A 20,839-nucleotide genomic window follows, 5' to 3' on the forward strand; every position below is an offset into this window, starting at 1 on the left:
TGCACTGACTTCAGACAAATTTCCCTCACACCTAATAGAACTACCGAGGTATAAAAAGCTCTGTACAACCTCCAGTGTAAAGGGTTTGTTTAGAAACTGCATGTTCTGGAGCATGAATGCACTTTGAAGGTGCAAGGCGCATGCCAAAAGATGGTATGATGGTGGTCAGTCCACTCAAGAGGGCTTGTGCTTCACTTTGGTCTTCAAAGATGAAGGTGATGTCTTCTGTACACTCCATAAATAATAAAAATAAATCGTTCAGCTGTAACAGCCTCCCGATACTTAGCTGCTATGCTACCCGAAGGAAGCACGGGGGCTGGGATACTGCCAGGTAGCCCAAGCCTAGACGGGGGAAGTCGAGAGGCAGGGGTCGGGTTCGAACCACGGACATTCCGACCAGTAAATTAGCCACCTCGTCCCAAGAGTGCTCTTCTAACTGAGCCGCTATGGAGGCTGTCCATGACCACATTCAAGGACTCCCAAGTTTCCATCTTTACTACATCAATTCAGGATTAATACAGAGGGCATTCGCGAAAGATCGATATCTGTCTCACCGTGGAAGTCACACACCAATAGTATGGGGCGTTCAGCTGTAGCACCCTTTCGGTGCCTAGCTGCCATGTCACCCGAAGGAAGCACGAGGGCTGGGATACTGCCTAGATGGGGGAAGTCGAGAGGCAGAGGTCGGGTTCGATCCACGGACCTTCTGGTCAGCAAATTCTCGCTCTAACCACTTGGACCATCTCGCCCCTCTGTACACTCCAGCTCGGCAGCGTTCCCACCGGCAACGATTTGAACACAGGAGTTTGGAAGACCTCCCAGCTTTAGCGTCATTATTTTATCATTGAGGAAGTTGAACAAGATTGGACGGAGTGAACACCGTTGTCGGACACTACTTTCCGTGGAAAAGCTTTTGGAGAGCTCACCATATACTCACACGTCTTTCGCCTGAAGTCATCCCATCCAGTGGTATAAGACAGAGCTACTCTCTCTCGTCTTTCCCCTTCAACGCTGTTATTGATGTGCCGCTTGAAATCCCTTTCCCTGCCTCTGAAATCTCGGGAGTCGAGATGCTCCTGGGACATACCCTCACAGACATTGGATATGTGAACGATATTCTTGGTTCAGATCCTTCAGGAATGCAATAATAATAATAATAATCATCGACAGCATGACATCATTGTTTGACTCCGATGCAAACCATTTTAAATAATCTAAACAACTCTGCCGCATGGTTTACCATACGCTTCACACATGCAAAGTGTGAAGTGCTGCTACAAAACTGGGTGGGACCAAACCCAAACATCATGCACGCAGGTCAGCCAATCGACGTGGCAGATAAATTTGTTTACCTGAGCTGTTATAAGTTTCGGTAGACTGGGTGGAGATTAGATTACTTCTCGAACTGAGAAGGCCAAGGTAGCTTTTGCCAACCTCCGTCGGAGACGCGGTTTCCTTTTTTCTGTCAAGAACAAAGTTTACACTGTGACAGTGCGATCCATACTGTTTTATGGGTCAGGGACGTGGCTTCTACATACACGGGATATGTGAATTATGTCATTGTGCAACCAGGGGGCTCCTCGAAGCATTGGTCCGGTCTGGTAGGAACATCGGATTGGTAGTGTCGAGATACGCTAGGTAGTCTTAAGAAAAGGGAACCCTCCGACAATAGAAAAATTGTCCGGCCGTAGCGCCCTTTCGGGGCCTATCTGCTATAACAACGGAAGGCGGCATGAGATGTAATACTCCCAGGTTACCGAAACCTGAGCGGGAGCAGTCGATATGTGTGAGGTTGGGTTCGAACTACGAACGTTCCGGTCGGTAAATTCGTACCCTAACCACTGAACCATCTCGCCAGAGCTCTACCACTTTTGAAATGCATACCGCCCTGGTGGGGTGTCTTGTCGCGGTGGATGAATGACTTTCTCACTACCTCGTGCCTCCTCCCGTTGGCATGGCAGCTAGGCGCCGCCAGGGGGCTACAGCTTAACGATTTAATTTACAGTACACAACTGAAGAAGCCGCTCCCCATTATCTTTATGGTGCGCCTCGAACATCTGCCTGCGCTTTCTCAATTGCTAGTCACCCAATTTGGGCATTCATATCACCCGTTAGCCGCTGTTTATGATCCATGTAAAGATGACAGATCGCGATAAATCCTATCTTTCGATTGTCTACCGTGTGTGGGACGGTATGCTGACATGAAGAGCTGTTTGTTACGTAGATGCTTCTTCATCCAGCCGTGCATCGAATGGATACACTCCAAGGTTGTTCAGTCCATGAATTGACAACGAAGTATTTGAGCTGTCAACACTGAACTCTGTCGCGTTGGTAACTGTCATGTTACCGGATGTGGACATCGGGTATAAGGCAAACTAGTGTTTAGCTCTTTCGTACAACCCATGGTCAGTGAATCAAAGCTACCGCCTTCACTACGTAGCTCTCTCATTCCGTGTCCTTCCGGACACAACTGTTAAACGTCCATGAAATCTGGGTTATTCCCTTCAATGTGTGCCTGGTTTCCTTACCTTTTTTATCCCTGGTAAACGAAGCCGTAGCAGCTAAACCGCTGTACTTCGGTATACGTATTGCGTCTGAAAACTAGACTGAAACTAAAATTGCTTACCGCATCCAGCTGCGCTGATAACAATTGAACAAAACAACCTTGCAGCCCAGGGATTACATTCTACTTAGATCTGTCCCCGTAAAGGAATTGCAGCCTTGAGGCTCAATGCAACGCCTACGCCATAGATAACAAGCCTTTGGATCAGAACTCCCGGATCTCAGGGCTGTGAGATTCGAAACCTGAGGGTTCGTTACAAACAGCTTGAAGTGCGTGATGTGAGTATTACGTGCATGTTCTGTAAACAGGCGAAAAGGGAAACGAAGCCTTAGCAGCAACTGCCCCTTGCAGACACTGAAAGCTGCAAAGTGGGTCAGATCTTCTGTGTTTTGGAAGGGGTTATGTTGGCTCATTTTACTGGGTGATGGTTCAGGCCCGGAGCAGCTGTTATAGGACTGGCAGGTGAATTGACCACAGTGGACCATTTAATGGGTACGCGTGGGAGCCGCTGAACAAAGGGCTGAACTATAATCATTCACAGCATACTATTAGTCTTCAACACTGATACCTCGCTGCCTTAGAACTATAGTTCATTCAGATGTCTTACTGTGAAGATAATAAAAGTGGATGGGAAAGTGATGTCCTACATCAATCATTTTGAAGTTCCTGCATCTCCGGACTCCTATTGAGACAATCCGGATAGAAACTGACAACATGAACGCAATTTACCTTGATTGTCAACCATATCTTGCAGCGTTTCCAACGAGGCGCTGTAAGGATCACGCGGTTACCATCCTGGAACGCGAGTCGTACCGGGAGCACCCAAATTTTTTGTGTCCTCTTTCATACCTGTCTGTCATGTCGAAAGTTGGTCACCCCTCTGATTCCGCTACTTTGAATTGGTCGCGGGAAATAGCACTCTCTTCAGGAGGCTCAATGCTTTACCTAACCACTGTAGCTTTTGCTGCTGAAAACAGTGTTTGATGGAAGTCCCCCTTGCACAACCGAACGCTGGTTTTCTAAACGTCCCCGTTACGGACTCGCCGGTACCAGCTTACACGAGCTGTGGTTCAGAGATGACGGTTGTCGAAGCCCTGAAGATTTCTCGTTTGATGCATCGCTGTCTGTGATTGAAGCACTTGTGCTGTTCTATCTAATACCCAATACTTGAGTGGACCTAGTTGCGCCTTGGGGCATTGAAAACTTCCAGCATGGTACGGAAATTTGGCGGTCTCGTCTCAGCAAATATTGACGTCAGTTGGTGAAGCAGTTGGATGCCACCACACGACGACCGGTGCTGCATGACAGTATTTCCAATCGTGTCATGGTTGTACTTGGGCTGGAATACTGCAAGGGTGTCCAGGCCTGAACAACAGGATTATCAGCCTCAACCAGAGCCTCTGACTCTTTTGCGACGATGTTTGGCGGGAATTGTCAGTGCATCACATTAGAAAGAACAAAGCCACATTCGTGTTCCAACCCCCGACCTAGAGGACTAGGAGAGTGTTGGTCAGAACTCGTATGAGCGACTCCGAGAGAGTCGCACAGACGCCCTTCAGTATAGCTCACTGGATAACCGAGGCGTACAAACTGCCACACCATGGTAAGGTGCAGTCTTCTCGTGAAAGAACGATGAGTTACTGATACTACCTGGGTGTCCAGGCCGAGGAAGATTTGTTTGAACTACCCCACCTGTGACTCAAAAGTCCCTCCAACAGGGCAATGGGTGAATGTAGGGCTGTTTGGCTCCAATGTTTAACCCACAATTCAGTGGGCATTTTTGTTATTTTTGGGCCCAGAACCAATGACTCACCGGTGTGACCTGCTTGGGGACAAGCTTGGAAAAGTGTTGTGACTTGCTGAACGGTCATATAACTCTGTTTCGGTCCTTGGCTCCCTGCTTCACTCACCGTGATATATCCAAAGGCACTGTAGCTTCAGGCAGCCTTTCATGGAGTCAAATGAAGATTAGTGCAACTGTATTTACCGGATAATCACAGAATGTTTAACAAGGTCGTGGTAGGATCTCCGTGAGGGGGCGGTGGTTTTCACACAGCGTCCGCATACCATTTTCGAAGGCAGGAATAACTGCCCCATCCTGCGGCACTTTCTCTTCACTACATATTGCGGGGTGGGCCATGTGACTTTGTGAGAATGTAGAAAAGATTACGGAGAGTTTTGGTGTTATTATTGTGGTCCGCCTTCTAGGCTGGGGTCCCTCTGACTGTTCCTGTGCTAGGCTGGAAATGTCAAAAGCAGTTGCTTCTAGCCAAAATCAGTAGCATCCGTGCTGTCCGTTGCTTTGCAGATTTTCCGGGAGTTTGGGGATGCATGCATCCCAGACCATCACCAGGCCCCCATCATAAAGTCTCTTCATTTTCCTCATTGGAAATATAAACATAATTAGATAGAATTTATGGTTGTGCACAATTTTTGTGTGAACCGGGCACTTGGGTTCTGTTTTATGCGCCTTCCGAATGAACCCTAGACCGGGTGTACAGTACCAACAGTATTCTGGTCCGTGTAGTAACATGAAGCGCACCGCGCGATTGTAAATTTGACCCTTGACGGTTGAGCTGATGTCACGCCTGCGCCCTAAGTGACACAGATTTACAAAAGCTGCTTTGGCCTTCGCAATCCGGATAAAAATATCATCTTCCGCGAGACATTCGGGACTGGTATGGCTGCCAGCTTCTCCCCTCGAGAGTTCGAAACAGTTCTCCTGAAAGAGCTTGAGAAAGCACAGTGGTTAAGGCGTGAACTTGTTGCTAGGACTGTTCGAACCCGATCTTTGCATCTCAACTGCTCCTGTCTAGACTTGGGCAGCTTGACAGTATCTCAGCCCTCGTGCTTCCTTCGGGTGGCATTGATGCTATGCGCCGAAATATTATTACAGCCGAACTGTTAGTATTTTCATTGTAATAGTGCTGATACGCTTCCTAGAAACCTGCCTAAGGTAGATGAGGCGCCGCTGCTCACATGTACCACAGTAACTAGATTTGAACATAGTTTTCGTATGCTTGGAAATCCATAGACTCTCTCTTTAGGAACCGGTAGTGTTTCTACTCTGAGTTGAACTATTTCTCACCGTCCATCCTCCCTAGTTTGGTCGCGGTCCTAACCATGGTTCGAGTCAATCCATAATTTTATTGCTCGTATGTTGGCTTAAAAACATGTCCACATCTTAGACTTGTTCGACTTCGCATTTTTTTGAGAGAACTGCGGGATCTGTTGCTGAAGATGAAAAGGAGCGGGGCGAGATGGCTCAAGTGGTAAGAGCGCGAATTTACTGACCAGAAGGTCTATGGTTCGAACCCGACCTCTGCCTCTCGATTTCCCCTGTCTAGGCTTGGGCAACCTGACAGTATCCCATCCCTCTTGCTTCCTTCGGGTAGCATGGCAGCTAGGCACTGAAAGAGTCTTACAGCTGAACGACTTTTTTGAAAAGGAGCATTTGTAAACTAGATTTCTATCCTTCACATAAGCTTACCAGTAATGTGTCCTCATTTGTGACTGAAATGTGTACTCAGATCAGATGATTTGCGAGAACACCAGTTTTGACCACTCCACCAACACGTTTCGGGTGACTCAACCTGCGTGCGCCCGCACGAATCAGCTAGGACGTCAGACATAATTACATATTGTGAGACCTTCATAGCTTTCGATTTGGCCACGTCACCTGATGAGCCGTGACTCGTGACTTTTCGTTCGATTAACAGATCGTTAATTGCATGGACTGCATATGACGGAGATCAGGTCTCGCTTAGCTTCGCGTAGACCGTGAACATATATCTGGAGCGGATGATTTCTGATACTTCCGTGACTGTCGTAAATGCACTATCCTTGACATAGTTGCGTGACATGTCGTGCGTGCACATTCTAACTGTTTCAACGTTTTTCCTTTTTTTTAAAAAAAATTTCTAACTTGTTTTCCAAATGACCTTTGTCTTCTGAGCCATATGACTGACGCGATGTTTTATTTACAGCATGCCAACCAGGACGTGGAAAAAATGCTACTGGGTAACAAATGTGACATGGTTGATCAGCGGCAAGTTACACGGGAGGAAGGTCAAGATGTAAGTTATGTCTGACTGCTTTTTTTGGCTTTCTCTTGTTTGCCTACACTTTGGGGATATCTATCGGATAACCTGCCATTAGTCGTTAGCTTTTGCGCTTGTGTGGATGCGTTGTCATCTGTGACCAATTTTCACACTTCACATTGTAAATGCTACAATCAAGTAGGGCATATTTATGAAATCGATTGCCGTTTTGATATCATCAGTGAGTGCAACGGACTGTGATGGTGCTTTATCGGTTCACTACGGACACTGCGCCACGCCCCACATGTGCATTTGATTTTGAGATAGCTCGGTGGTTAAGGCGCAAACTTAGTGACCCAACGCCGATATCTTTACTTTTCCCGTCCGAGCTTGGTCACTTTGGCAGTGCCTCAGCTCTTGTGTTTCTTTCGGGTGGCATAGCAGCTATAGAGTGAAAAGCTGTTATAGGTGAGAGATTATGGGGACACGTGAATCTATGGTCACACTGATTGGTCAAACTTCTGCCTGGTGGATCAACAGCTGGTGCCCTTCACTGTCATTGGTGGCGAGATGGCTCAAGTGGTTAGAGCGCGAATTTACTGACCGGAAGGTTCGTCGTTTGAATCCGACCTCCGCCTCTCGACTTCGCCTGTCTGGGCTTGGGCAACCTGGCAGTATCCCAGCCTTCGTGCTTCCTTCGGGTGGCATGGCAGCTAGGCACCGGAAGGATGCTATAGCTGAACGCCCCATACCATTGGTGTGTGACTTCCACGGTGGGACAGATATCGATCTTTCGCGAATGCCCTCTGTGTTGGTCCTGAATTGATGTAGTAAAGATGGGGATTTGGGAGGCCTTGAATGTGGTCATGGAGCAGCGTCCATAGCGGTTCAGTTAGTAGAGCACTCTTGGGACGAGGTGGCTCAACTGGTAAGAGCGCTAATTTACTGATCGGAATGTCCGTGGTTCGAACCCGACCTCTGCCTCTCGACTTCACCTGTCTAGGTTTGGACAACCTGGCAGTATCTCAGCCCTCGTGCTTCCTTCGGGTGGCATGGCAGTTGGGCACCGATAGGGTGTTACAGCTGAACGATTTATATGTTTTACATTTAGTAGAGCACTCCCCCTGTAAGTGAGAGGTTGTGGGTTTGTATGATGTGTGCTTGGTCCCGTATTCATTTTTTCAGTATCTGGTTGAATGGCCTTGATTTTGTAATCAGTAAAGGTTTATTGGCATCGTACGTCTCACACAAAGAGAGACTTCGGCGCTTCGGTCGCCTAGTCTGAAAGCAAGGGATCTAGAAACCTGGTCTGGTTTCTTTTTCGTATCGGACTACAGACACCTGAAAACAACGTTTGAACCAGTTCGGTATGAACGTAGTTTTTTCGTAGACCTTGAATTACGAACCTAGTTCCTGATTTCCTCTTATGGTCAACAACAGTACTGCTAATTCCAACTCATCGCACCACGCAGTCGTTTGCCACAGACATTTGAGATTGCGAGTAAAACGTTATGGCTTTAAAGGTCTGGGATGTATTGTTCTGTATCGGCGAAGTGATGTTTATTTACCGGTTTGTCGAGTTAGATCAGTTGGTGTATGGGGCGAGATGGCTCAGTAGGTAGAGCGCGAACACACTGACCGAAAGGTCTCTGGTTCGAACCCTACCTCCACCCCTCGACTTCCCCTGTCTAGGCTTGGCAACCTGGAACTGTCCCAGCCCTCGTGCTTCCTTCGGGTGGCATGGCAGCTAGGCACCGGAAGGGTGTTACAGCTGAACGATTATTATTCTTGTTATTATTCTGTGTTTTTGACAGTGAATACTATGTAGAGATGGATTTTGGGCTCTTTGTAATAACGGTATCTTCCTAAGCTTAGTTCTCGGTCTGAACCTCCCAAGCTAGCGTTCCCGTGAAAAACAACCACCAAAGTGCACCACGTATATTAACGCCCAAAACCGGGTAGAAAAAACACTTGTGCAGCGTGTCGTATATAAAGTGTATGCCGCGGCAACACTGGAGTTTCTGACCCCTTCGGGATGCGCCACTGATAACCGGCATTCAGCGAATACTGGGCCATGATGGGCTATTGGATCCAGATTTTCGACCAATCAGAGCTCACCTTGATACCGGACCGGCAAGCAGCCGGAACTTTTTGCAAGTCTTATGCGGGATAGGCTTCTTGGCTGTAGCAGCGCCCAACTGCTAGCGGTATTGGTGTGGAATTCCGCCTAGCATTGTTTGACTGTGTTCTGTGTTTCGGCGTTCCCATCCTTATTTGACTTGGATCTCGGCCACCTCCTTCGTGCGGTAATGCAACTTGCTGTTGCAGCGGTGTTGACTTGGCTACTGTCCTATAGCACTCGTTTTGATGTCTTCATCTGTTTGCCTGAGCTTATCGCTATCTAGAGGCTACTTGGACGCGCTTGATTCTTCACAGTTGCTCATCTGGTGATGCGCGAAACACGTCTGATGTAGGTTGCGTAATCCCTTTCGGAATGTCAGCTTCCAACTGATCGGGAATGCCTTTCCGAGAGACCGTCAGCCTATGCTTACATGTGAGTTGCTTCCAGAGTCTCAGTGGCTAGTGCGTGGAGCTCACTCATTCTTTGTTTATTGCAACAACCTGTTTTCAACCCCTTCCCATGGCTTTGTCTTGTATGCGTGAAGCCGCTGCTGCATCATTCTACGCAGTTTTATCTAAGTACGTAAGAGCAGTAAATTGCTGGCACTCAGAACAAGAAGCTCGACATTATCGTGCGAGGGGGGGGGGGGGATGGCTCGGTGGTTAGAGTGGCTTGGGTCCCAGCCCTCGTGCTTCCTTTGGATGGTATGGCAGCTAGGCACCGAAAGGGTGTTATTACTGGTTGTGGCATGTGCTTGCAAATGCTAAGTAACCGTGTCTCGGTCTACATTTCCTACTGGTATATGGGTTGCAGGTGCTGAATTCTACATCTGAAGGTTATGTGATCGCACAGCCAGTTTCGGCAGTAAGCATTACTTCTGGGAAGCGATCGCTTCGCTGCTTTTCGAGAGGTCAGTACACGATAATTTGATCAATCAGCAAAACCGTTGGACGTCATTTAAAAAAGACATGATTAATTGCCATGAGACATCCTTCTGCTGTGTCTGTTCCAGAAAATCGAACCTACACATCCTCCGCAGTATTAGCTGTCACCGAACTTGTGTGCGGAATTGCTTGTAGATGAAAAGAGTACTTCGATACCTTGAGTTTAGACCTGGCTCTGATTCACATCAGTTAGATGACACCACAACCAGGATTACGTGTGTTCATATACTATTATTGGGTACATCAGTGACGTTAACTGTTTGAATCACCTGCAAATGCGCCATCGGAATCAGGCAGTCAGTGCACTTCTTCCGACTACCTGGCGGTGGGCAAGGCATTCATTTCATCATCCGGGGTTGCTCACACATTCATGCCAACGATTATTTGGAGTGCCTCAGGAATGCACTCCTGTCAACAAAAGAGCACCAAACAACTCAGCCCTGAATGTACACATTACCGGAGCGAAACAAGTAAATTACTCCCTACCACCCACCTATGTCAAAAGAGAATGTGACTCTCACCCCGCCCCTCAATTTCACATAATCTGAAGATACTCGTAGTTTTACTGGTCAGATTCAGCGGGCCTTCGTTTCCCATGCAATACTGACGAAATTGTGGCCGGTAGTACGCTTACTTGCTGATCCGCGACCTAGTTGAATGTGCTTCCACGAGTAGCACCATCCCGTTTTGCTCCTTGGAAATTTGTAGACGAGGATTATTAGCCTTCCATTCGTCTGCGGTTGAAGGATGTGGTATTGGAGGTGGTCATTGATTCCTAATAAACATTCCCCCGTGCTTTGTGGCTGGTTTGTCACTCATTGTTAAAATAATTTGGTTCGCCAAGGTCATTTCTTCCCGGGGGTTGTTATTTGTTGGGAAGTTGCTTACTGGGAGTGGCTAATGTACTTTGCTTTTCGATCAGCTGTTTCTGTGTTTTGTTTTATTCCACCGGTCAACAGTGCGTACCCAGTCAATAATTCGTAGGTCAATAGCAGTCCCTCGTCATCGACTGAAGCACCGTTGTTGCGCATCGGTATGTGCAAATCTGGTTTCATTTGACAAGCGAGGTTGACCTGTGCGGTGAAACCGAGTGGCACCGAACTGTTTCCCGAGGAGCTTGTTCTCAGTTGGTGAGAAATGCGCGTCAACGACGAACGTTATCTTACTGTGTTTGCTATTGATCAGCGACTTTTCACTGGACGGTATTGTTTGAAATCCACTCTCAGGTTCATCGGATTATAATCTCCTTAAGGCTTTACGAGGTCCGCGCCTGCAATGATTCCCACTGGGGAGAAAGCAGTTTGCAGTTTTCTTCGTCCTCTCAGCATAGGGTGACTGGAGAATGAAATTCTCGGTTGGAAGTTCATGAATTAGCTTACTGCTTGAGAGATACTTTATTAAGAAGATTCGAACGAGCGAAGAGGGATCCAGTGCTTATGTGGACTATTCACTTACTAACTTTGACAACATAAGCACTTATCTTGCAGTGTCTGCTCCAGGTGAGGTATTCTTTTTCGCTTGGGATTCATAGACTAAAAATTGTAAGGTTACTAGGCAACACAACCCGTTGACCAGCCGGCAGAGTTTTAATCGAGGATCAGACAAGATCCCATTATGAGGGAGCAATAATCCAAATGATTCTGTACTATGGACCGAGTAGCAAACACGAATGGCTTGCCTACAAACATTTGTAAATCTTAAGAGATGTTGATCAGTTTGTTGTCGACTAAGGTATGCAGCTAAAGACAGATCTTTCGATGATTACGACGCAATTGAGAAGGGTATTGCTAGAAGATCTGCAAGCTGCAAGAAGGGTGCGGGATCTATTTTAGGGGCCACAAGGACTGGTGGATTCAGACCGTGTGGCGGAATCACGATTGCGAACAATTCGAAGACCGATGTGCTTTTGTAAATTGTGTACCCGCCCCAGCTAAACGCTTGCCATATTCCGGTTTTCCGGAGAGGACTCCTATCTGATGTCAGTGAAACTAATAGTGTTTGGATACAGTTCTGCACACAGAACACTGCGAGTGGCCAAAAACAGCCGGTGACGGTTGTGATGTGTTGGGGGTCACGTTATACTTGCAATCACCCATGTTTCTCAGAAAAAATTGGGCTTCCAGCGCTGTGCCGTCCATGTGTTAGCCGCTACCTTATGCTGCTAAGTTAGCTAACTAAGGAAATATTCAGTCAGAAAAACAAAATGAGAGGGTAAGCCACATATATTAAATGAGCTTGTTGGGTGCGGGGTTCCCCAGAATAGGCTACCCAGCTAGCTGTCAACACAGGCTGGTCACCATACTAATAACAACACCCTTCTGGTGTCTAGCTGCCATGTTACCCGAAGGAAACACGAGAGCTCAAGTATTGTCAGGTTGTCGAAGCCTAGAAGTAGAGATGCGGAGGTTGGGTTCGAACCATGGACCTTTCGATCATTAAATTCATGTGCTAACTGGTGAGCTATCTTGAGCTCATATCAGACAATGTTCCCAACCACCGGTGAGGACGGTCGCCTGGTTTTCATTTACCAACTTACCGATTTTGCATTTACCAACTTTCGATTCCCGAAGAGCTCAGCCGCACCACGAAGCACCACTCATTGGGACTGTAAAATGGAGGTCACGCGCCTCTTTTGTTGTTAGCCTTGGCTGGTTTTTCCTCCAGAATCACGTGTCCATCGGGTAATTAGGAAGTTTCATTTTCGTTCAGAAGTGCTGCTTCTCCAAGTAATTTGGCTTCTTGATATTCTAGCTTTGCACTGATCCTGTCAGAGTACTTGATGAGTATCAAGCCGTGGAATAAGGCGACACTCGCTTTGGCACTTTTCAGCATAAATTCGCCAGCCGCGTAGAGTGGTGATTCTGAGATCGAGAAGCTAGTACCAGTCGCATGACCGACCTGTTCACGCTCGTCTGATGAGTCACGACAAAGGTGTGACATCCAAACGCTTGTTATTCTTCCATGACTGCTTCAATAACTACTTTTAATTCATCGTAATGTACTACTCATAAGCGGGCTGAAAATCCGTCGACGGCCCACGAAACCGGTCGTGAGCTGTCGACGGATTTTCAGCAACCTTATGAGTAGTGCATTACAAAATAATCACCAACTTGTTTTCGTTGGAGTTACCTTCTAGGAATCCATCACCAGATGATCCTGTTAAGTCTGTGTTTCCGAATCGATTTTCTTCCATTAGGGTAAATTCTGTTGCCCCTCGATGTATCAACTATTTTTCCCAACATTGTGTAGTTTCTTCGGTTTATCGTTATCTCTGGAACAGCGGAATAACCGTGAGAGAAACGCATTCTCTCCCCTAGTTTCCCGGTCCATCTTAGCCGTATGAAATCCTGCGAAACGACTCACAGTCGCGACGTTTTCACAACGCTATAGCAGAACAGGGTGTGACACGAGAAACCTGAAGTCGTCATCTCTTTTCTGAAAGTTTGTGGATGTTATGTTCTCTCTGACTAGTCCTTTTTCGGCTACGCACCGCTTGTCTCCATTCTGTGCGTTGTGCCCCAACACCTCGCCAATCACTATCATTGATTTTATCTTTGCCTACATACTTTCTCTCCCCTAGCTAATCATGTTTCTGTACTTTCTATCGATCCCTTTCATGTTCTCAGCTCGCCAACATGTTCAGCATCCCGTTCCTAGAAACCAGTGCCAAATCTGGTGCCAGCGTCGATGATGCATTCAGACAACTAGCCCGGGACATCAAAGTAAAAATGGAAAAGAAAATGGTAGGTATTGTCTTGTTGGTGTAACCCCCGTTTTGCGGTTAGACTTATTGAAGGTCGGTTTCTTGGTGGTTCATTTGTGATGAGCGATTTCAACCGTATCGCTCATATGCATCCACTGTTTTATAGTTCGGTGGTTAAGGCGTGAACTTAGTGACCGGAAGGTCAGTGGTTTAGAACCCAACTCCCTCATCTCATTTCAAACTTGACAGTATCTTAACTTTCGTGCTTTCTTCGGTGGTATGGCAGCTAGGCACTGGAAGGGTGTTACAGCTGAGCGGCGATTTACTTTTCATGATGGACTGGAAATACGATATAAGCTGGAACTGCTTACTTTTGACAGAAGCGATTTCACGTTGACTGTGGGTCGTTCTTCATACCATGTCCCGCAGTATGACTGCGGACTTGTTGGCCAGGTGGATGGTGTTTTCGGGTTCAGACCCCCGGAAAATCGCTCTGCTGTTTTCAATACATCTGTTAGTGTTGGTATGGATTAGCATCAATCCACTCTCGAAATCCATGCTTGCTAATCTGTCCCGGACGCTCACTAAAGGGTTTCAGTACGGTGGGTCAAGAAACCCCTGACTAGGACCGATTGGATTGTAAATAATCTTAGTTTGGAGGGTCACAGTATTCATTCTCGATAAGTTTCTCCCTCACGATATAGAATCCGCCTCGTATACCAATTCATATTGATCCTCGAACATGCAGCAGTCGTCTGCTAACACTGACAGAGTCGTTTTATCACTCGAAGGTGCATGATCCACCTGGTCCGTTTACATTTTTATCCCGTTTTATTCATACGCTAATAGCCGTGCGTGCGTCACATTGTCTGGTCCTCAAAGTGGATTTAACCAATGTGCTGTTAGTGTAGCTGATCACACTGGCCAACCGATATGTGGTTCGTCAGTTCAAGTTCCTGGTCTGATATATCGGTCTTTCATCTATCAAAAGGAAGTGAATATACGCCGCCCTTCAGCATCCATGGTTTGGATCGTGAAACTAACCACCACATGTGTTTTACCCCTCACAAATGGCCATCGGCAGTCTTCTCAGTTATATGCAGCCTCTTAGTCAATTGTCATTGTTTCTCTTCCAAGAGGAGGGTTGTACCTATGCTCGCTGTGTCTGTTTACTGTTTTATCGATTCTTAGTTATTTGGCTTTCAAGTGAACACGTCTCGTGGTGGTGTCTATCGATCATCTAATGACAACCGCACCCTACTGAATGTCAGCTTCTTTTTCCGAGCTTTCTGACGAAACGTTCACGATTGCCCCTGGATTTAGGCTCCAAAGATATCAGCTACTGTCCCCAAAGACTCAGCTATCCGTTTTTATTCGTCAAATTGTCCGTGAACCTACCGGCATCCACTGCACACACGGTTTATAGCATCATCATACTGTTCAGCTGTAACACCCTTCCGGTGCCCAGCTGCCATGCCACCCGAAGGTTGCACGAGGACTGGAATACTGCCAGGTTGTCGAACCCTAGACGGGGGAAGTTGAGTGCCAAAGGTCGGGTTCGAACCACGGACCTTTCGGTTAGTAAATTCGCGCTCTAACCACTTGGGCCATCTCGCCGCATATGGCGTAATCATGGTAATCATTGACAGTGATACAACAACTATTCAACCTCGAGGANGTAAATTCGCGCTCTAACCACTTGGGCCATCTCGCCGCATATGGCGTAATCATAGTAATCATTGACAGTGATACAACAACTATTCAACCTCGAGGAAAGGGACCTTAGTAAAAAGTGGAAAGAAAAGAGAAGGATGAAACTCCCAAAGTATCGATGATAAGATATCTTTATCTGTGGGCAGCATCGCAATAGGTATGTCGCAGCAGCATGTTGAACCAAGACGCCGTCGGTGGGATTGATCCAGCCTCCCCTGCCAACCTCACCCTATACAAGCTCAGAATACAACGACAGGCGAACTTTGACCAAGCAGTCAGTTTAAGAAATAAGAGCGTGCGCGCCACTGAAATCGATTGTGTACTATCGTTCATGGTTTACAACCATCTGTGGGTACATCTACTCCAGTCAGGAAACCGCTAATGCCACATACTTCGACACTAGTTGTTTTCATCTCACTTTACCGTCGTTTCCCAGCTACCCGTTCGCCAAAAATCGTTCGGGACAGAAAACGCTTTCTTCGACAGACGGTGGTTGGGCGTACGTAGCACGCCAAGTTTAATCTGCTGCTCTAAAGAATCGGATTCAATACTCAGTACCCGCTTACGCACCACGTTAGGTGCTCGCTGCAGCCAACTACCTCTTGCTGTGCTACAGAGACACCGGTGGTCGGACGTTTGAAGATGCTCAGGGTCCTTGGATCGGAGGGGCCAACTACCCTGCATACACGACCCTTTCGCTTCAGCGAAATTCGTTTCTGGCTTCATGAATGGTGAACGCTGCTCGCGCCTTGTCTGTTTGCGCATTGACTTCCTCCGTTATGGTGTTATCCAGGCTTGTACAGCTGTCCAGATACGTGAACTGAGTAAACCTCAAGTTCTTCGTCATGAAGTTTTAGTGAAGCACAAAGGGATACGAAGCATTCAATTAAGAATTTGCACTTTGCAGGTGCAAGACGTGTGAGACCTATGGTTGGATGGCAGTGGTGACGATGGTGATTGAATATCAGCTGTGACCACATCCTACCATCGGATTCCATCGTTAAACCTTGTATCTTTCGTAATTCCGATGGCGAACAACTTCTTTGCATCGGTCGGTAGCATTTTCCTCAAAGCGTTCAGCTGTGGTCCCCTTTCGGTGCCTAGCTACTATGCCACCCAAAGGAAGCATGAGGGTTGGGATACTGCCAGGTTGTCCAAGCGGAGACAGGCGAAGCTGAAATACAGAGGACTGGTTCGAACCGCGGATTTGCCGATCAATAAATTCGCACTCTAACTACTCAGCCTCAGGCACCAACTCTTGGCGACTGTTTATCCAATCGAATCGTGGACTTTGACTATGGTTCAACGCAGTCCTTAGACCTGGTATGAACCACTTATCTGCCATCATATTCCCTGATGAGCTCTTCTAGTCACTGTGTAAGCACTTATTCACAGTTCACTTCCCCCTCAGTCCCACACCTTATCGCAGTATTTTTTTCGCGCCGATTGTTGCCATCGTCATCATCGATAAAATGGCATCGGTGTTCAACACTGATTCTTTGCTGCCCCACATTTTGAAGAAATGTGGATGAGGAATGGACACATTGTTAGCCTATCTCAATTGTTCCGTGGTATCTGTACCTCCAAGTACTCGTTCTGGCTAAAAACTGACTCTAAGAGCGCCATTGACATCGATTGGGCGAGATGGTGGTAAGAGCGCGAATTTACTGACCGGAAGGTCCGTGGTTCGAATCCGACCTCCGCCTCTCGACTTCCCCTGTCCAGGCTTGGGCAAACTGGCAGTATCCCAGCCCTCGTGCTTCCTTCGGGTGGCATGGCAGCTAGGCACCGAAAGGGTGCTACAGCTGAACACTTTCTTTCTTTCTTCGTTCCTACTCAAGAAGAATGACAGACTCCGTCCTCGAAGGTTTTCAAACAAATCATAGTCGCACGGAAGTGGAGCACCAGTTTTGTTGACTGATGTTATACTGTCTATGATAATGGTAGTTATTCGATCTCCAGTGGTCTCACAAATGTAAGACCACAACAGTCAATTTTGCCTTCTTCTTGGAACACAAACTTCGAAGGACTCTGTTCGGCGCACTTTTACTCGTCTAACTATTTCATTCCTATTTTAAGGTCATCTGGCGCTTTCCACCAAACCATTCACACCTAGTGATGCTATCTTTTGTTTTTTTCCTTATTAGGACATGGCTGGCCCGCCAAAGCAAGACCTGAAAAACCTGAACAGTGGTCGTCACAAGCGCCAATTTTGGCGGTGCTCTGTGCTTTGAAGGCGGATGAGACCCCCCGCCTCTCCCAGAAGTTTCCTACGCACCCAACCCAACCCAATTCCTCTCCTTGCTGATGCTGTCCATTGTCACTTCCAATGATATATATTTATATATATATATGTATGTATGTAAACATACACAATGTACACAACACGAGACAAAATAAGAGACCATCAAGATTGACCGTTATCCTCGTCCTCCCACGTACAACTCAACCCTCCTGTACGGGTCTTTCCGGTCCCTGCATTATGCTTGTGCCTTGTCGGATTCGGTTCATCTTGAGCCAACAAATGCTTACTTATTTCCGTCCTTGCCCAGTTCCCTCCGTCGCCCCTCTCCGTCCCCCATTTGTTCACAGCATCTCTGTCGGTCCAGTTCCAACTTTTCCGTGGCGCGGTCCGTCCCTGTATCCCGTTACTTGAGGCAACTTGGGCATTAAGACACCCCCAAAGTGACAAGGTCACAAGGTCACTATCCCTGCCCTCCCTCAAACCGGAGTTTGGGGGAATGATATAAACCAGACTGTACATAAACTGACGCCCTATTGTTAGTTGTTACCACTGCCGCTTCCGTTCCTACCCCTTGATTACCGACTTGTGTTGCGTGTGCTATTCATGTTGCACGCAATTTGTTTTGGATACTTTTATTTCATTTTCCTTTTTCTTAAAGCAACATGAGTCGAACTCACTACCGCCTCCTTTTTCAGTTTGTAACTGTCCAACAATGTCAAAGCACTGTTTCCACTTGCCGCTCCATCGTACACTTTTCACCCGGTTGTTACCTTCGATCACCAGTCAGTAACTAGGCAGTTGTCACATCCTAACGGTTAGGGAGTAAACTATTTTGATTTACGATTACGATCGTTTTTGACAGTCCCTTCCATCTTCTCTTGCCTGTTATCCATTATTGTGATCGTTTTTGTCCCATTCTCATTTCGTAGACCTCGTAAGTGATTTTCTCTTCAGGTTCACTTCCGCCTATTCTCGTTTCACTGTCATATGCCCTCGTCCTGCTTTCATGGTATAACCCTACCTTGCGTTCCGTATCGGTCAGATGTTGGCGACATCACCAGTGTCTTCCTCGTACGCACGCACGCATGCTTTTTGGTGAACGAAGAAGGGGGCGAGACATTTATCCGGTTGTTCTGGTTTTTTTTTAAATTAGAGCATTTAAGTAATCCGATACTCGTGCTTTCTTAATTATCTTCACTGTTCTTTGGTCTAGATTTTTTACGATTACATCAACGGACGCCATTTCTCTCAGTCTGTGTGTCCAACCTCCTGTGTTAACCTCTCTCCCTTGACTATTCACAGTGGTCTCATTCGCACGCTCTCTTCCCTCTTCCGTTTTTTTGCTACAACACACACGGTTGGTTCCTTTTGTGTCGAATTGGTTTTGAACGGTATGCAGAGAGTCGCATGATTGAGGTCTTATTTCAATATTTCCACCCAATCCAGGCTAACAGCCCCCTTAGTCCTGCTCTTCTTCAAATTTACTGGTGATATTTTTCTCTGCCTCCATCCATATGTTCAAGGTGCTTGGACCGTCTCCATCGGTGTATCCTTCGCAACCCTCTGTGTTCGATCCCGGTTTGTCGGCCCAAACTTGTGACACGACATTCTTTGATTGGTTTCCAATTTATTTATTTGGCCAGTGTCCTCATCTTGTTCACCTTACCTGCAATTCGGGTTGGTTGGAAGACTGTGGGCCACTTGCTACACATCAACACCTATCCTAAATTCTCAATTAGTTTACACTTCTCGGGGGCCGTCTTTTGCTCGGCGGTCTTGTTCCTGTGGAATCTTAAGGTCGGATTGACTGTCACCTGGTGATCTTCGTACTAAAGTCCAGTTTTTGAGTTCAGTTGATGTTGACGGGATTCTGTAGCGAAATCGCACGGTCGGTCGCTACATAGACTAATCTAGCTGTCTTGCGGTTTGTGCCAACAGCCTTATGAGATCAGTACTGTGACAACGCAATCTCTCATTGGTAGATGTTCTAACTTGTCAGAGTGCTCGCTGTGTTCCACAGCTATTTTCCTGAAGAGATGTCGATTTGATGTGCAGCAGCGACCGAAACAATATTTGTGCAAATGACTCGCGCTGCTTTATTTTCATCAACCAAGTAGTTCAAACAGTGTGGTTGGATTAAAAGCGGTCGAACCTGCGTTCCAGGTCAGTCACCAATCAAAAACAAAATTGGTACGCAAGTGAGTGTATTCCAATAATTTCGTGCAATTTGGGTTCAAGTAGAACATAAGGTTGACGGAAAACTCGGGGACGCCCCCACATGATGAGCTCCAAAAGATCAGAAACCGGTCGTGGGTTGTCGAAGAATTTTCAGCAACCTTATGAGTAGTATATTACGTGTAGACGTGCAGTGTGTTCGGCCTATATAGGGCATCATCATTTCGCCAGTAACTTGTGTTTGATTGAAACAGTGAGTCCCGTTATATCGGAATAAGCTTGGCGAAACTCGGTAAGATTCAGTTGAATACCACTATTGGGTTAAACTTTATCAGGTTCATAGTGATTCGTTTTCAGAGTTCAGCTGACCCGCAGTTGTGATAATGGTGAACATGAAACTACTGGGTTATGATGCACTCTTTATCAGTATGTACTTACGATTGGGTATCCTGTTGAATGCACACTGAAATCTAGCGATCTCCGTAGAACGAATTCACTGCAGTATGATGATCGTGTTTCATTTCATCGCACCATCTTGCAACCGATACGGTTGGTTGCAAATGATCCTTACGTAAGTGAACACCAGTAATCGATTTGGTGAATTCAGACACCTCAACCAACGAAACATATTGGGTTCTTGTTTCCTCCATACTTTTCTTCCAAGTCACCTGCCCCTTACCGTACATGATCTTTCGACCGGTACCAGCCCCCCAATCGGCGCGCCATCGATTACCCGGTAGAAGAAGACCAATTTTTCCCCGCAGAGCACAATGAACGAAAGAACGTTTGACAATCAGGAGTGGGAAATATGAAGATCCAAGTTGGATGGAAAGACTGATGTCGCTGAATCGGTGGGGATATTCGCATTCAGTTCATTTAATTGGCTCGCATCAATTGTATCGGCCACTACCTCTACTGTGTAGGTATCTATCTTGTGTCCCCAAATAATCGGCAAACGAAACTGTGGCGGCTATAAGCACCGTACGGTAAGTACGCGATTTTTATAGTTGACGATGGCGATCAACTCGTTAGCGGTTGATACAAACCAAAGAGGGCTGGTAAGGTAAACGACGGTTGATCGTAACAACTCTGCAACAGCATTCGGTGATGTTAACCGGTTCCAGGTCGTGGGCTGTCGAAAGGTTTTCAGCAACCTAGTGAGTAGTGCATTACGAATATACATGTATCACGATATCTCGATGAGGCGGCCCGGTGCCTGGAGACATCACAAACTAGAGGTTCAGCTGGGTTCCAGGTGAGGCTCTCTCGAAACCAAATTTGTTTGCAAATGAGTGTAATTCGTTAGTTTCATGCTCATTTATGTCCGAAAAACT

The 20,839-nt window shown here is 46.8% G+C and overlaps 2 protein-coding genes across 2 annotated transcripts in view; one reads left to right on the forward strand and one right to left on the reverse strand.

Annotated features, from left to right (window-relative positions):
• T265_09997 (hypothetical protein) overlaps positions 1–19,673 on the forward strand; it is a gene marked incomplete at both ends in the record, with an annotated part of 31,486 nt that extends 11,813 nt beyond the window's left edge. Inside the window, 5 exons of the mRNA XM_009176234.1 lie at positions 6,550–6,639; positions 13,296–13,412; positions 17,233–17,310; positions 19,448–19,528; positions 19,572–19,673. Coding sequence (XP_009174498.1) covers positions 6,550–6,639; positions 13,296–13,412; positions 17,233–17,310; positions 19,448–19,528; positions 19,572–19,673 — 468 coding nt within the window. The remainder of the gene's footprint in view (positions 1–6,549; positions 6,640–13,295; positions 13,413–17,232; positions 17,311–19,447; positions 19,529–19,571) is intronic.
• On the reverse strand, positions 12,355–12,609 carry T265_09996 (hypothetical protein; the record flags this gene model as incomplete). The annotated part of the gene is made up of 1 exon (XM_009176233.1): positions 12,355–12,609. One exon carries the CDS (start codon positions 12,607–12,609, stop codon positions 12,355–12,357), a length of 255 nt encoding a protein of 84 aa, XP_009174497.1.
• Positions 19,674–20,839: the final 1,166 nt, after the last annotated feature.

This window comes from Opisthorchis viverrini (genome assembly GCF_000715545.1).
Source record: "Opisthorchis viverrini unplaced genomic scaffold opera_v5_328, whole genome shotgun sequence".
NCBI lineage: Eukaryota > Metazoa > Platyhelminthes > Trematoda > Opisthorchiida > Opisthorchiidae > Opisthorchis > Opisthorchis viverrini.